Here is a 16,612-nt window from a genome sequence, read left to right on the forward strand (position 1 = left end):
GCAGGTATGTCTGCTCTTTGCAGCTAACAGGTACTTTCCACTCAGGTACAATTTACATGATGCTTTTTTTCAATGCTACCAATAGCAGGCCACATGATATCACTTAAGACAAAAAGTAATCTGAGCACTTCAGTAAGTTACCTGTTCCACCACATTCCTTAGTTCCTCTGTTGGATTGAGATCTGGTGACCGTGAGTACATTTGAGTATAGAGAACTCATTGTCATGTTCAAGAAATCAGTTAAGGATGATGTGAGCTTTGTGTTCCTGCTGGAAGCAGATATCAGAAGATAGTTACACTGCAGTCATAAAGGAATGGACAGGGTAAGCAACAACACTCAGGTATGCTGTGGTGTTTAAATCCCTGCACCATTAAACCACTGGCAGCCTGAACTATTAAGGCAAGACGACTGCCCCAGGGCAGCTGTGGCTACAACTGTAGCTTGCCTCCACCAGTGTGTGAATGTGAGAGTGAATGGGTGGATGACTGGACGTGTAAAAGCGCTTTGGGGTCCCTAGGCGGGACTAGTAAAAGCGCTATACAAATACAGGCCATTTACCATTTACCATTTACCATCTGAATGCTGCAGCAGAAATCAAGACTCATTAGAACAGGCCATTTACCATACAGAGTGCATGAAAAATAACCAGCATGGCTTATAAAGGAGACTGGATGTATTAGATTTTAAGTTGTTCAGTTTCTCCTGAAAACCTTTGTTAAATCGGCTGATAAGACATTTTAATCCAACATTTGATCATTTCTGAAATGCTTTATGTGTGAATACAAACTACACTGTGAGGGAGGTGAAATTAGAAATGAAAGATTCCTTAACGAGATCTCTGAGTATGCGTTGTTTACATATATACAATTTATTTATTTATTTTTACCAAGTGGCTCTATTTTACTGATCACTCACAACAGTGACTTCTGCCTGCAGACGTGAGCAGTGCATCAAACTGTTTATCCGCAGATTAGTCTGGCTCCTGGATTACTAGTCTGGATTACCTCCACTTTATTGAATGAAAAAATGCACAACGGTAACTAAAATGCAATCATAAAGGACCGCAGAGAAAAGAGAGAGAGGGGGGGGGGGGGGGGGCAGACGTGATGCTGAAATAAGACGAAGTGACAGATTATTTTTAATATTTTGAGGCTCATTTTGAGACTCAGTCAAAAAACGATAAACTGTTTAATCCGGAGCAAAAATGCGACGGGGCAACGATTGCAACCCTTTCAAAAAAATCGTTTTAAGTGTCAGTCACATTTCTTCAAGCACTCCGAGAACCTTTCACGTCAACTTTCGTTTGCGTTTCCATTTCTGCAACGGCAGAGATTTATCTTAAGTGACAGATGTGATGGATCACGCAAAGCTGCCAATTAGCGGTATGAACATGCAGCGCCCGCCTGTCAGGTTAGTGGGGAGCAGATGGGTTAAAGATCTAATCAGCCTGCAACTGAGTTAAGATGGACGCAATGCAGCTAATGGCACTAATGCACCTAAAGTGAGAATACATGATGGTTATTGCTGCATTGCCAGTTTTAAGGTGGCAAAAGTAAAAGAAATAAAAATAAAAATGTGGGAGACAAAGCAGTGGCTCAATTGCTGCCAACTCGCTGTCTGTGTGTGAACGACGGTGGGGCTTCAGTGCGTAAATGCTACTGAGAGAAACATGAGACAAGGGGAGGTAGAGGGAACGGAAAGGAAAGAAATATGCACATAAACTGGTTAATGCGCACAGGGGCAGGGGAGAGCCGCCCTTTGCAGAAACTGGAATGGGGGTGGGGGGAGGGAGTCCCCAAATGGTCAGCGAAACCCTTTCTGCAGGGGTCCATTGTCTGCTGACCATGACTATGAAAAGAAAGCTGTTTACAGGAGACAGCATGTTGTGTTGCTTCGACGGTTGCCTGCAGTTGATCACTACACGTTGCCGTTTTGTCTGATGTCTCCCTTTTGTTATCCCCACCTAAAAAAAAAGTGCTTCACAGCTTTGCGGTGCGATGCCTGGGCTTGCTTTCTCAGGTCTGAATTACAGGCTGCGAGTGTTTCTGCTCTCTTTTTTCCCGCATCCTGCCAGATAAAGCAAATCCTCCCTCTCCTCATCTCAAAATGACTTGTGTATTATTAAAAGCTTTTAAATGGAGCAGAGTGCTGGCTGACTACCAAATCCACTGCCTTGTTGCCAGGGAAACACATACCCATGGTCTCCACTCCTCCTCCTCCTCCCTCTCAGTGCTTTTCCCCCCCTCCCACCCCTCCTCCCCTCCCCGGAGGCTCATATTTCAAAACCATCAGCAGTCTTGTGCGCTCACACTGCTGCCTTTCAACTAAAAGCTTTTGTGCTTCCAGTGAAGCAGAATGGAGGGGAGAGAGAGCAGATGGGAGTGGTTAGAGGCGAGGGGAGGGAAAATAAAGGGCCTCCCTCACCGTTGCCAGGGCAACTTGATGTCACGGTGACATCACGCACCACTAAAAGCTTTTAACCGGATTCCTCTCCTGCCTTAGGCCCCATTTTGAGTCCTCTTTCAGCTAGACTAGGGGGAAAGGCACAGGCAGGGTGGTGGTGTGTGTGTGCCTTCCTGCTTCTATTCCTCCATTACTGGAGACTCAACACGGCTCTTTAGCACAGTAAAAGGCTTTCAAAACCAACCTCTAAAGCTCTGCAAACAGAACCAGCACAGGTCAAGAGAGTTGTTTAAAATTTTTTAAAAAAAATGGCATCAGAGGATGGTTTCAGCTACCTGATGCCAGGCCACAGTGAGAAACACAGACGGGCCCCGAACTGGACCGATGGCGAAATGAAAGCCCTCCTGTACGTGTGGGAGGAACACCACAACGAGCTGAAAATGAGCAAGAGGAACGCTAAGGTTTACGAGAAGATGTCCCAGAGGTTCTTTCAGCTGACAGGAGAGCAGCGCTTCAAGGAAGAGATCAAGATGAAAATCACCAATATGTCTTTTCAGTACAGGCAAGTGCAAAACCCCGGTCCAAAGTCATGGCTCCAGCTGCTGCATGACCAACCCATCCCCCCCCACCCCCCAATTTTTTTTTGTTTTACATTTTCTCTGCTTTAACAGGCGACTGAAAGCTACAGTTGGCGAAGGCAGCGAGGCGCCAGATTGGCCGTACTACAAGGCCATAGAGAAGATCCTCTCCAAGCCGCTGGAGAATGGCAGGGTGAACTCTTTGGAGTTTCAGGCCTCTGCAGCGGGTCCCTCCACTTCCTCCCAGTCGACAGACAACCTGGTGCCACAGTCAGAGGAGGGGCTGATGGGATTCCTGCCAGAGTACACAGGCTCCTCGGACGAGATGGAGATCAAACAAGAGCTGGACTCGCTGAGCTCTGATAGTGAGCACACACAGGGCTCCAGGTAACAGGAAATAGAGGAGACACACTCATGTGTGTCTCGTGACACACTCGTGTGTCATAGTGAATATGTGCACTTTTGAAACACTCATAAAGATAATAATAGATGAACTGACCTTTGTATGCTATTGTTTCAGAGAAGCAACCCACCAGATATACAGTTTTATGCAGTTTTCAGCTTGCCAGCTATAACTGAAAGTGACTACCTTTCGTCAGCTGGGTTACTTGTTGTTATGCTTTATTTAAACCTTGAATGGTAAAATTATATACACGATTGCTTTTTTCTCTCTGCGTTTTAACAGTTTTGTTAGTTTCTGTAAAGTATTACTTACTTACTAATAATCTGTGTAGGTCTGTCTGTTCCTCTGATCCACTCCAGACTTGGTGACTTTAGCCATAATAGCTAAGTGCTAAAGTCTTAAATTCACCCTAATTCTTTAACCCTAAAACCAAGCCTTAGCCCTCAAATAAACTTTTGATGGGCTGAAAAACGAGTCAAAAAGTTCAAAATTCAATCTGGATGTGTTTTCTTGTCATTATTGTTGTTGCCATTAATTTCCTGTGGCAAACCACAGCAAACGCTCACTTATGCTTAGGGATGGGCATCGAAAACCGGTTCTTGCTGAGAACCGGTTCCTACTGTTTCAATTCCTCGGAATTGTTTGCCAGTTTTGACAACGATTTCCATATCGATTCCAGTCGCCCCGAATGACGTCACCACGTTGCGGAGCGTCATTTACCTGGCAGGAAACATGGTGGCTCAAACGCTCAAAAGTTTGATTATACTTTACGAGAATGGATGACAACAGGGCAACTTGCAATACTTGAAAAGTAGATATTTCATTTAAGGGAGGAAACACTACGAATATGCAAAAGCATTTGCTCACAAAACACGCGATAACCTTAAATGAATGTCGTGTTTTTAATTCCGCTCCGGATTCGTGAATCTCAACCCAGCAGCAGCGGTAACGTTTGCGCGTCCTCTCCCGTTAATGCGGCAGGTAAATAATCAACTAACAGTGCATATTATGTTAGCGCGATCTGCCTTATTACAAAACCTGCCATTACTGTGCATTTAGGTGATGAGAGAGAGAGACAGACAGAGTCTGGCTGGCTCAGATGCTGGCAGTTCTCGCTGCAGTCTACCGGTAGCGTCTCCTTTCAGGCCAGGATAGACGAATGTCACAGCGCAGTGACTAAGTTTGTGGTCAAAGGCTTGAACCTATTTGCCACAGCAGATGCCCCCGATTTTCAGTAAGTGAATGTGTTTAATTGTAGGCAGGGACATTACTGGATATTCTTGTGTAATTTCTACAGAATAATTTATGTTATACTTTGTTATTGCTACAGAAGAATATTTATTTTATTATTTTACATTTACAATTTTTTTTCCTGGGGACCCTGTGACACCCCATTGAAGAGCCGCAGGCTGTGAATCTCTTAAGATCTCACTGTTGGGTTTGTAAGGCCATGTTACTCCTAAATTTCAATCTTGTTCAAAGAGACGATATAAAACAAAGTTCTAAGCTATTCGACCTCAGTGTTCTCCTTTTTAAAAAGAATCGATAAGAGAATCGATAAAGGATCTAATCGTTAAACAGAATCAAAATGGAATCGGAATCGTGAAAATCTTATCAATACCCATCCCTAATCATGCTGCTTCTCCAGAAAGCTGCAGCCCACAATCTGCCTGTACTGGTTAGGCAAAATCAGAAACATGCATCCAGCTGATGTGTCCTCAGGGCTGTCTTCTTGTTAAAACTGTGCCTCTCAATTGTCTGTCTTAATTGTCAGAAAAATCTGTAGATTGTAGCTACCAGTAATAAGCCATGTTTCACTCCCTTTAAATGCCGTCCAGAGTAGCTGGTTGTAAAACACTTGCAATGGTTTACTTCTATGATTTCTGCCTTTGGCGCGAGGAGCCGATGCACACACACCAATGTTATGTTGGAGGTCGTGGAACTAACCTGTGAAAATGTGAACCCAGTGTGATCTCTTCTTACCAGGCACTGCCTGCTCTGAAAGGTTCCCCTCTCTGCTCCCCCAGCTCACATCCTATCTTGGCCAGGAAGAGGAAGGCCAGCAAGCACCTGTCCTTGAAGCGGAAGAAACTGCGAGTCTTGCAGGCTATGCTGCAGCAACAGAAGAGGTCGAGCCGGGCCATGGAGGAGATGTGCAGGGAGGTGCGTCGAGCCGTGCACCAACAGAACCTCCTCCAGGTCCAGTGCCTGCAGCTGCAGGAGCGCATGATGAACCTCCTGGAGAAGATGATCCAGCTTCCCGCCACTGCATCAGCCACATGGGGTCAGAGCGGGGTGAAGGATCCAGGAAAACCATAAAGTGTTTTTTGTTTTGTTTTGTTTTTTATTGGGGGGCGTTGCCTCACCTATACCCTTGTTGAATACAAAAAAAATGATGTATTTTATTTTGGCATTCCAGGTTTATCCTATTGTGAGTAAAGCTCTGTGTAGAAATGGTAGAGACAGGCACGAATACAGGCTTTTACCATTTCTGGAGGAGCATCATTTGTAGAAGATAAACATGTTATTGCATTTGTTAGCACTTTAGCATCAACATTAAGTCAGGCTCCACTGTACATTTTCATTTTAGGAACAGTTGTATAAGATTTCTTGATAATTTGCCAAGTACCCTAATAAAAATCACTGTGGGAACAACAGCCATCATTTTTTTTCTTTGCCAGGATAATTACATGTTACATGGGAAGTCTGATGTCAAAATAGGGCAATTTGTAGCAACCATGAACCAGGAATTTAGGCGGTAATCCCCACTGTTGCTGCAGTCATTTGGTAAAGAGCTGCCAGCAAATGGCAACACAAGCTGCTTGAGATTTCTCAGAAAAAGAAACCTTGACTATGTCTTTTTGTGCAAAATAGTAGCTTTAATGAAACGTTCCTGACTTTCTTTTGCGTGAGAATGTGACAGAGTGATTGGCAACCTTGATATTTATAGTGTTATACTGACATCCACATAAAAATTTCTAGGAATATGGGTCATTAGTCATAATAAGACTCTGACAAGTCAGACAGATTCTTCTATTTGTATCATAACAAAGACACTGATAGTGGCTAATAAAAGTCATATAATAGCATTTTTACAGCATTTAGTTTTAGGATTTGATATATATGGAAGCTTTCATTCAAGGCAGAAACCCGCAGATTTGTTTCTTGAGAACTGACAACTATGCAAAGATAACCTGCTGCTGTCTTTCACTCTAACATCCCCCATCTCTGTGACTCTACAGTACAATTATTGGGATGCAAAATACACAGAGGGTGGAGGCTGACGTTAGCTGAAATATTAAGGTCTTTGCCTTTCAGCCCATTTTAAGAGGATTTGGAGAAATAGGGGGGATTAGGCTAGTTCCATCACACATTACACCAGCTCAAAGGAAGTCACTCCTTCATGAAAATGAGAAAGCAACATCGTTTGTTTCCTTATAACACACTGAACTGTGTGGCCTGTGTTTGGATAGTATGCTCATTGCTCACAGCCGTAATAAATAAATCATAAAGTGCAACGTCATTGCATTAGACTTCTAATCCTGTTGTCATATAGTGGTTTGTCAAAACGGCTGTCAGCTTCTTGCAAATGAGTAAGCTACACCGCACATAAGTAGTAAGGCCAGGGGTGAGGCAACCGTTGCAGCCCTTTGACCAGAGTTAGTGTTTACACACCATCCGCCGTAAAGAGCCGCAGTCGAGTGGAGGGGAAGGAGTTAACCAGAGGCAAAGTGGATGAGACATACTGCAGTAACCGCAGAGTCATATGGATAAGACCTTTTTTATTTTTACTTTTTGGTTTTTAAGTGATCAACTTATCACCATTGCATGGGCAGTGCCTTTTAACTTTCATTATATTCCTCCTTTTAGACATAAATCAGGGGTGAGTCTCCAGAGAACTTTCTGTGAACTGAGCAGAGTTATTTATTAAAAATATCATATATAAATAAAAAAATTATATACATACTTTACTTTACTTAAGGGAAAAATGAAGCTTGTCAACTGCCATCATTGTCAGCCAATAGCGTCACTCCCACTGTTTGAATATTGAACGCAAAGGCGATGCTGATTGGCCAGTGGGAGGAGTCACATGTTCCGGAGACGTTACGCTGTCATGGTTACAGTGAAAGACGCTTTGTGATTTCCGTGGTGAGTGAATGGATGGAGGTGGTGCCCTCGAGCTCTGCCATATGGAGTACCGAATCACTGCAGGGAGAGAATAGAGAAAAAAATGGACGCGTGAAGCGGAAAATGTAAACGTGGTAGACTCGTGTTAACGTAAACGTAAAACCCGTGGGCTTTTTTTTTTCTGGCACAACTTTAAAAGCAGGTACTGTTAAATTTTTTTCTCGATAAGGCCTTAATTGTTGTCAAAGTTTCGAGCTACGTTAACATTGTTTGTCGCCTTAAAGTTGCCAAAACTCTGAAAAAAGTCAAGCAGGAGCTAGCTTTCGCTATTTTTGTTTCGGTTTTTTCCCCTCATAAAATGACTTGGGCGGTGACTTAAGCACACATTTAAAAACTGTGGCTTACCGACACCAGAGTCCTTCATTAAAGTGGTGGTGAGCAGGGAGCCAGCTGGCGGTGTGTTTTGGGGAGTGGGTGGAGGGGTGACTGGGAGTAATATGCGAGCCGTGTTTGCACATAAAAGGTGCCTCTGTTTTAGCTCAGACAGATAATTGCAGAAATAAGATTGATGTGGACCGATGTGGGTTGCGTTACTTGGTTATTAAATGAAACTGATTAAATTAAATTAATTTGTTGACTAGGTGAGAGCAAAGATAGAGCTAGAAAAACACCCTGCTTTTTCTAACACTACTTTAAAAAAAACGATGTTATTCTGTTTTCAGTATATGGTCTTTACATTATTTATTAGCAGTATTCATCAATAAAATAACCATTTAATGTAATTAATAAAATGTGCTGTAGAACTTCTCATTAGTTTTCACAAAGAACTCTAGAGCTGTCGTTTATTGGCAAGTATTTTTTGACATTTTAATGCATGAGTTGTAATTTATTAAGTCTTTGAACAATTTGATGTGGTGGAAAAACATGTCGTCTTCTTTACTTTTTGTCCTTGTGTTTTGCTTTGTGTTACCATAAGATGACAACAACACAATAGTGTTGGCAACGGGCAAGTGTTTCAGTTCCCACACGCGGCAACAAAGATGAGGATACAGGGACAGCCTGAGGGCGCGAGGAGGCGTCTGGATATGAATGCATCCGGTGAGTTCAAGAGCGTGGAGGTCATCCGTGGTCGGGCTGGATATGGCTTTACTATTTCAGGACAGAGGCCGTGCATGTTGAGCGGCATCCTGGAAGGAAGCCCGGCATACTTGGTGGGGCTCAGACAAGGAGATTGCATCATGGTCATCAATGGAAGTGACGTGTCTACTGCTTCTCATGAGGCTGTGGTGCAGCTGATTGGCAGCTGCAAAGGACCCCTGTGCTTGGTGGTGCAGGCTGAAAGCCGAGTGTTGGGAAACCCAATCCTTAATGATGTGAAATTTGGGTTTGCTCAGAAAAGTGGCGTTTTCCAAAAGGCAAGTGTTTTTCGCACCGTCTCAGATGACTCAAGCAACTCCTCCTTTAACGCGAGTTGTTCGGTTGCCGCCAAACAGAGGCCGGTTTCAGAGCCGGATATGTCACAGTGGTCACAGCAGTGGAGTGCTTTAGCTGAGCAGCCAAGGGAGGAGACTTCCACGTCTGGGGATGCAGACTCTGTTATTACAGACGAAGCCAATCCAGACTGGGGTGTTTTGAACATGACTTTGGTGGTTGGCTACCTGAGCTCCACAGAGCTGATTTTGAACACTAGTGAATCAGAGGACTGTTCAAAGGCCATTCTGGAGAGAATCCGACAGCTGGGCACTGAGCAGGACACCCATACCCTGGTGATGATGAAGATCATGTTTGATTGCATTCGTCTTTGTGACGACGCTGGAGCTGTTTTGGCAGCTTTCCCTGCTGAGAACCTGGTCTTGGGGGCTGTGTGTACTGAAGACCCACGTTTTTTTTGCCTGGTCACCACAGGGCATATTATTAATGGCCGTGTGCCAGAGGATAGTCCTCTGCGTGCCTCCTGCCATGTTTTTTTCATTGACCCAGATCTGGGAAATCACAAGGATCACACTGGGATTGCTGGCCGTTTTGGTTTCAACTGCACTCCAGATCCAGATGCCTCGGGCTGCCTGGAATTCCCACAGACTCCCCCGGATGTTCTTAACTTTGTAACAGTACTTTACAGCGACATGGGGGAGGCTGTGGAAAGACTAAGAGTGAAACTGGACGCAGAAGCCCAGGAGCATGCCAAGGAGAACGTCAGCACTGCCAAACGTGGCAGTGCCAGCAGCAATGGGGACAGTGGTATTGGAAATGTTTCTCCCCCTGAGGAGAGAGCGGACAGGGATTTCCCTTCGGTGATCCAAAACCATCCTGGGGCCCACCTCCCCAGCTGTCCATGGGATTATCCTCCGGCTGAGGGCCTCACCCCAATAACCCTCTCCAAGAATGGCCAAAAACGTAATCCAGAGAACACTACCAGCACAGATTCCCTTTCAGAGTCATTACCTGGCCCAGATTCTTTAGTTAGCTTTTATGGAGGACCCCCACCCAGACTACAGTTCCAGTTCAAGCCCCCACCACCTCTTATGCGTTTGGATAAAAAAACAAACTTCTCTGGAGATCCTCTCAGGGGGAGCCAACGGTGGTTCTCAAAGCCAAAGTGGCCAAAAGTCCTGAGTAGTGATCCGGCACCATGTGAAACATCCAACAACAACTGGCCCTCACACAATAGTCTTAGTGCCAGCACCAATAACCTGCCACCTCCAATGAGCCAGATACCCTCGGAAAGATACCAGTCAGCTGAAGTCATGATGCTGCCTCCCAGGGAGGAATGGACCAGAAAGTTTGTAGAACAGAGACAGAAGCAGCAAAAGGATGGCAGCACTAGAAATGTAAGTAAGACACTCTTTCTTGTTTTCTTTCTTTCTTTCTTTTTTATTACTTTAAAGCTGCAATCTAAAGAATTGAAAAATAAACATTTCTTATCCTGCCATTGAAGTAGTTAATGAGGTTTATGAGTATGTATAAATGACCTGTGATCTAAAATACAGGTTTCAGGCATTTAACTTCCACAAGAGTCAAATATGAAAAATCATATATTTATCATGTTTTTGAACCCAAAAGGTTAAAATTTCTTGATAGTTATTTACAAAAAATGGCAAAAATGTTAGAAAATATTCTTTTAATTTCACGTGTGAGGGGGCCATTATATGCTTTCCCCCCCCCTGTTTTTTATCGCGTATGTACTTTTAAAATTGCAGATGCTCAAATGAAAAATGGCACACAGCAGCCCAACTACCTGCTCTTTGTATGCTGCAGCCAATCCAAGAAAGTAGTTTTAAAGGGGAGGATGTAAAATAGTTTATTTCAGACTGAGAATGAACTGAGCAACTGCACCAAGGCCCATCATCAAATTAATAAGGATTATTTTGAGGTGTGAGTCATGCAAAGCTCTACCAAGCTAGAATGCAAGTCAGAAATGACGTCCCTGTAGTAGGTCCTTAATATGTCCTTAATATGTCCTCTTGAAGTACCCGGTGATGTTTATAGGATCTTTATAGGTGTCCTGACAGAGACATTTTATGTGATCAGCAACAAACATGAGGTGTCCTGTCTTTCAGAAACTCTTTAAAACTTTTTTTTTGTATTCTTGTTGAACTAAATGCTTTTACTTAAGTGCTGTGCAGGTTTCTTTGCTAAAATGTAAAGTTTATTATTCCTGTCACCGTGAGGCAAGAGCCTCAGAAGCAGACGCTCTTGAGGCAAGAGCGTCTGCTTCTGTGCTTATAGTGGCTCTGGAAGTATTAAATGCTCAGAAAGAATTGAGTTTCCCGACATCAAGGGGGTGTTAGTAAGTCTGTTTTTGGTGGCACCTAACATGAAATAAAACACCACTGCTCAACGCTCAGTTGGTGCAGTGTGTCAATTGAGCTCAGAAAACACCTGCTGAAAGTTAATGTGCAACTCTATAAAGAGTTTTGTTTTTTTTTTTTTACTGTTGGTTTCCTCTTTGTCCACAAGATGTCCCTGTGTATCCATGAGCTCCAAGGACCACAATTACGCGTCTAAAGTATCTCTGAAGTCGGCTTTTTCACTAAGCAACAGACTCGAATTAGTCAGCATGTAGGCGAGCTTGTGTTTGTAAATAACTTTGTAATTAGGGACACATGCAGCGGGCTTTAGATTAAGTTTGGCTACAGAATGATCTCATGTGATATATTTTTTGAAGTTTTTATTTAAGTTTATTTCTTTAAGAGAAGCATTCCCCTGTGTTTCCAAGTCAGAGCTTGATTGCATCTTTTCCCAGCAGCTTGCATTAGATCAGAAAAGAAGACTATCTTGAACAGGAAGCCAGACAAATTACAGGGTAGAGCCCATGTCATGCAGCAGTAATTATCTGCAAGCATTAGACACAAAACCTCTCCAGTCACAAGAGTATGCGGTGGCTTGTTAGAATGCAGTATCTTTAAGATATTAGCGATTGTGTTTCCATCTGCAGTCCGAGAGACTGTGACATTAGTGTGCAATTATATCTGAATGTAGAAGCACCAGGAGAGAAATCTGTCACATCTCGCGGATAATTTTAGATTCCCAGAAAGATGTGTTTGAACAAACTCATCTCAAATTCAATTCTCACTTTGCTTATACTGTTACATTTTCATTTTCTCTTATCCGCGAGTAACTCCATTATCTTTGACTCTCCGGGCAAAAATGTATCACAAACACTTCAGTTCTCGGAAAATTATGACATTATCTCCGACAGTCATAGCAAATGTGGTGTTTTACAGTTAAATAAGCAAAAAATTTCTGTAGATAAATAGATGTCAGTGACAGTAGTTTAACAGTTACTAAGTTGTAGTTTGGTAACTTGATTTTCTAGGAGAGACAGTGTCTTGTGTTCAAAAGTTAAATCAGTAATGGTGATTTAGATACTCTTGCCTTCAGGGTTCCAGGTTTTGGGGTATAGGCGCTATTCGTGCGTCTAAACGTCGTTCTGCCAAACGTCTCAGCCTGGCGCGATCGCTGGATGACCTTGACGTAAGTTCTTTTTCCTTCCTCACCCTATGCTTATGCTATGAATTTGAAACATGGAAAGTGTTTTTTCATTATAATGCTCTGATGGTCTTCTGTCCTTCCCATTCTGGTTGGCCTGTATGTACAAAAATTACCTCATTAATGTGGATGTTTGAACCATACCCCCTCTCTTTTACACTTCAGCTTTTTTTTTTTCTCTTCTTTTTTTTAACCTCACATTTTCGTTGCCTTGAACTCTGTGTTTGCAAGGGGTGGCTCACAAAGTGGTCTTTGTGTAAGCTAGAGGCATGTTCCTGTTTGTTCGGTGTCACTAATGAGCGCTGCTGCACGATGGAATATCATGCTCACATTTTCTCATATTAATGTTTCTGAGGAACCCTCTTTCTGCAGTGGGTCTCTGCATGCACGTATTACTTAGGCACACTGATTCTGATTCATATTCATATTCACAAAACTACACACACACGTGCTCTTATGTCTTGTAATTGCTCCGAATGCACACAAACAGTTGCAAAAATGATCCAGAAAGTGGCAGACTGTATTGTGGGTCCACATAGGAACACACTTGCACTGGGCAGGATCCACATTGCACTCAAAACATCACACCACAAATCTGCTCCTCAGGAATGTCTCAGCACACACTAAAGAGTGCTGTTAATAATAATAATAAAATGTTTACCGCAAGATGTCTTCCTTCTTTACTGTTAAGCTACTTTCTTAATCAGCTGTAGGTTATAATACCCCACCTTCCACTTCGTCTCCTAATCCTCACTGTATGTTCACATGTACGAATCTGAGTAGCTTTTGTTTTTAAGCGAGGTTACAAACTTTTACCAGTAAAAAAAAAAAAAAAATCGAAAAAATTAAAAAGTGTATTTTTATTTTGTTTCGTAACTTCTTGTTGGCTCGTGTGCAAAGATTTCCTCACCGTGCGTGGGTCTAACGGTGTGTTTCATTGTTTACTTTTTATAACTTACCAGAAATAGCTAATTACTTTGCATCAATCAAGAGTAAAATTGCCTCTGAGTATGCCATCACCCCTAGCAACTAAGACATCTCTTCTCTAGTGCTGTTATGAGGTGTCTATTCCTGCCTGCTGTTAAATTTAAAAGGGGATGTTTTGAGCTGTCATATACTCTGCTTGTACAAAATGACATTGGCTGAATAGAAAGGTAGGAGTTCTCATGCTTGAAGCAGTCTGTGAAATTATCTAATCCCTTCCCCTTGTCTCTCAGCGTTAGTTTGATCTGTTACATTGTTTTGTAGATCTTTGATATCTTTGTTTATCATCTCTATGCTGGAGGGACCTGCAGTGGCATAAACAAAGAGAGGCAGGCTTAGGCTAGTCTCAGTTGGCTCAGTTAAATACAGCATATGTTTTGATACTAAGTGTTGATTGTCTACAGACATGACTTCTGTTAGTAATTACATGCTATCTAAAAGATAACTATAGCTTCATTGTCTGAAAAATGAAGCCATTGTAAAAGAGCTTTTAAACTTGCATTCAAAACAGACAGCGGGCCTATTTGCTTAAATGCTAGTTTCAGGAGATTTCAAATAAAACAAGGTTTCATTTTGTAAATTAAGAGTCAGAAAGGCTCATTGACAAACAGCTTTTCAGTCTCAAGTAGTTAGTTTTCCTCAGTTTTGCACTCGCATCTACATCGTGCCCATTACTCCTGGTTTCAAAACACCAACAGTGCCACAGTGAAAATAATGAGTTGTGAGTATCACAATGAGATTTTACTAATTAACGGGTAATCTTATGGTGGCTGTGTCCATGTTTTATATATAATCTATGTAGGGACACTATAAAATGACAGAAAAATGGAATACAATGAAATGAAAAAATGTAACTTTGCTTGTTTTAAAATATAGGGCTCATTTTTTGTGCTATGCAACAATACAAAACAAAATGGACAGGGGCCCGTTTAACGATTCTTTAACATCAGTGTGAGTATTTCCAACTGACGACATTAACGCCTGTAGCTTAAAGCAAAATATTGCTCATCCTTGCTTAAATTAGAGCTGAGCTTCATAACAGGTTTGTTTGTCTTTGTTTCATAATGTGCCAAATGTTTTCAGCACGTGGCAGTTTAAGACCCAGACTCTGTTTTACAGAGCTGTGCTTCTACTTGCAGAATGCGGTTTGCATAGGTCCTCCTTTAATAAGATGTCTATATGATGATATATAGCTGCATATGTTGTTCAGCATTAATGGTGCCTTCACAAATGTGTATTTTACCCATGTCACATGTGCTAATGCACTTCCACAGATCGAGCCGTATGATATCACTACTCTTTAGTCAGTAGGATGTGGTGTGTGTGATTTCCAAAAATCCCAAATTCAAATTTTCAGTGATAAAATCTGTTTTTAATCTGCAGTTTTAAGTCACGGTACTGCTATACATTCCAAATAACAAGAGTTTAGGGAATTTATGATTTTCAGAGACTTTTCAGTGTGCACCTCGGGCTCTGCTCTGGATTTTAATTTCACAAGCTTACGTCTTGCAGTCATGGCCAGATCTCAGGTTTTCTATAAGCAACTCTGTTGGTTCTTATAGACTTACACATATGCAGAATTGGGTGATGCCTCTTCAGCACCAGATTTGGAGAATGACCTGTTCCAGAAATGATTTTTAGCATGGGAATCTTTGAAGAATGAAGTGAAATTTAAGGACTTGTTTCCCCCCCTACTTTGAAGGTTGTGATCCCCTTCAGACACAGCAAGCTGATGCACTGTAGTAAACTCTTCACCTCAGAATACTCTTTAACCTCCTAAGATCCGAGCTCTTCTACGGCATGCATTTTTAATTTCTCTTTGATATTTGGGCATATTGGGGCCCGATGAATGTAAAAACAAAGAATTACCAGATTTTTTTTGCCTTATTTTTGTTTTTATGAAAAATTAGAGCCACATATGAGGATATTCATTTAAAATCTTGATAGAACAGTAGCAGTATAATGTCCTCATAAGTGGATAACAGGCCCTTGTAGAGCAAAATTGAGTATTTTGGTCTAAATAACCCAAAATGTGATGTCCAGGTTTATACAGGGAGAAACTCCTGTCCAAGTGTTTGGTTTCTGCAGGATTTTCTATCCTATCACATACTTGTGTATAGTTGTGAAGGACTGTTCTCATAGCAAGCCTTTTCAGAAAACACACGATAAGCCCTCATTCAGTGCATCTGGACTCACAAGGACACTGTGTTACGAGTTCCCCCTCATGGATAACTTCTGTATGCGTTCTTTTGTAGGTGTGTCCATAACAATCTGAAACTGTGGGTGGCACAGTGGCCAGAAATGAGCATACTTCTGGAATCTTTCCTCACACGGCTCTGACATAGTAGTAGCAGTATTGTTGCTTTTCAGTGTTTGGCTTCCTTCTTCACCAGAAGAAGAAACTGCTATATAACCCTGTGCTTGTGTATGTGGTAATTCATTTTTTTGCCCCTGCTGCTTTTCCCTTAGGGACTACTCCGATGCTAAGCTTTTCTTCGTGCTGAAGAGCGTCCTGTTTTGTACATCCTTGTATTATTTCTCATTCAGAGCCCCACTGCACCCCCCCCCCCAAAAAAAAAACAAAACAAAAAAAAAACGCACCCACACACAGCCCCTACATCCCACTGCTCCGGTGCTGTAAGCCTGTGTCTCACTCATCACACACTCAGCTGCAAACAGATGCTTTGCACCCTCCACGCTCAGCAGGCGACAGTGTGTTCAACTTTGCAAAGATGACACCATTAGCTGGCTGCTGCGACTGTGCTCAATCTGACTATGTTCGGAGGTGTTGCGGCATTTGAGAACATCTGTTCCTGCGAGCCGTTAATGGTTAATGTGCGCCGTTTGATTCGGGTAAATTTGCTGGGGAAATTTGTTGCCTCTTTGCTCCGTGCCTGAAGTTTCTCCCTCTCCTTTCCTTTTAGGTGTGGAAACATTAGCGGCTCTTGTTTACATGATTGTGGGTAAGAGATGTATTCTGTGGGCGTAGCAGAAACCCAGACAGGGCATGAAGACACATAGACGGAGAGGGAGGTAAATAGAGAAGGAATGAGGAGGAATTCACAGCAAAGAGAGCGAGAGAGGGAGGGAGAGAGAAAACGAGGGGATGGATATTGATAGAGAGAG

At 42.5% G+C, this 16,612-nt stretch overlaps 2 protein-coding genes across 5 annotated transcripts in view; both read left to right on the top strand.

The window, feature by feature from the left end:
• The first annotated feature begins 2,296 nt into the window (after positions 1-2,296).
• msantd1 (Myb/SANT-like DNA-binding domain containing 1) lies at positions 2,297-7,413 on the top strand. 2 transcript variants are annotated; one of them, XM_085140428.1, is made up of 4 exons: positions 2,297-2,966; positions 3,076-3,369; positions 5,038-5,042; positions 5,391-7,413. In XM_085140428.1, the coding sequence occupies exons 1-4, from the start codon at positions 2,713-2,715 to the stop codon at positions 5,702-5,704; spliced, it is 867 nt and encodes a 288-aa protein (XP_084996554.1). In that variant the 5' UTR covers positions 2,297-2,712; the 3' UTR covers positions 5,705-7,413. The 2 variants fall into 2 exon arrangements, with proteins under 2 accessions (XP_084996554.1, XP_084996547.1); XM_085140421.1 differs by lacking the exon at positions 5,038-5,042 and having other exon boundaries at positions 2,317-2,966; positions 5,413-7,413.
• A 75-nt stretch (positions 7,414-7,488) lies between these two features.
• The window catches only part of rgs12a (regulator of G protein signaling 12a), a 44,262-nt gene continuing 35,138 nt past the window's right edge, over positions 7,489-16,612 (top strand). Inside the window, exons 1-3 of one of the 3 annotated variants that reach the window (XM_085140353.1) lie at positions 7,489-7,534; positions 8,490-10,341; positions 12,395-12,487. In XM_085140353.1, the coding sequence (XP_084996479.1) occupies positions 8,554-10,341; positions 12,395-12,487 (1,881 nt within the window). In that variant the 5' untranslated portion in view covers positions 7,489-7,534; positions 8,490-8,553. The other 2 variants (XM_085140336.1, XM_085140347.1) reach the window with 2 other exon arrangements.

This window comes from Neolamprologus multifasciatus, chromosome 3 (genome assembly GCF_963576455.1).
Source record: "Neolamprologus multifasciatus chromosome 3, fNeoMul1.2, whole genome shotgun sequence".
Lineage (NCBI taxonomy): Eukaryota > Metazoa > Chordata > Actinopteri > Cichliformes > Cichlidae > Neolamprologus > Neolamprologus multifasciatus.

Coding starts and splice junctions, on each gene's coding strand:
- msantd1 (XM_085140428.1), top strand. CDS start 2,713: ATGGCATCAGAGGATGGTTTCAGCTACCTGATGCCAGGCCACAGTGAG. Junction 2,967..3,075: donor AATATGTCTTTTCAGTACAG/GCAAGTGCAAAA, acceptor CTGCTTTAACAG/GCGACTGAAAGCTACAGTTG.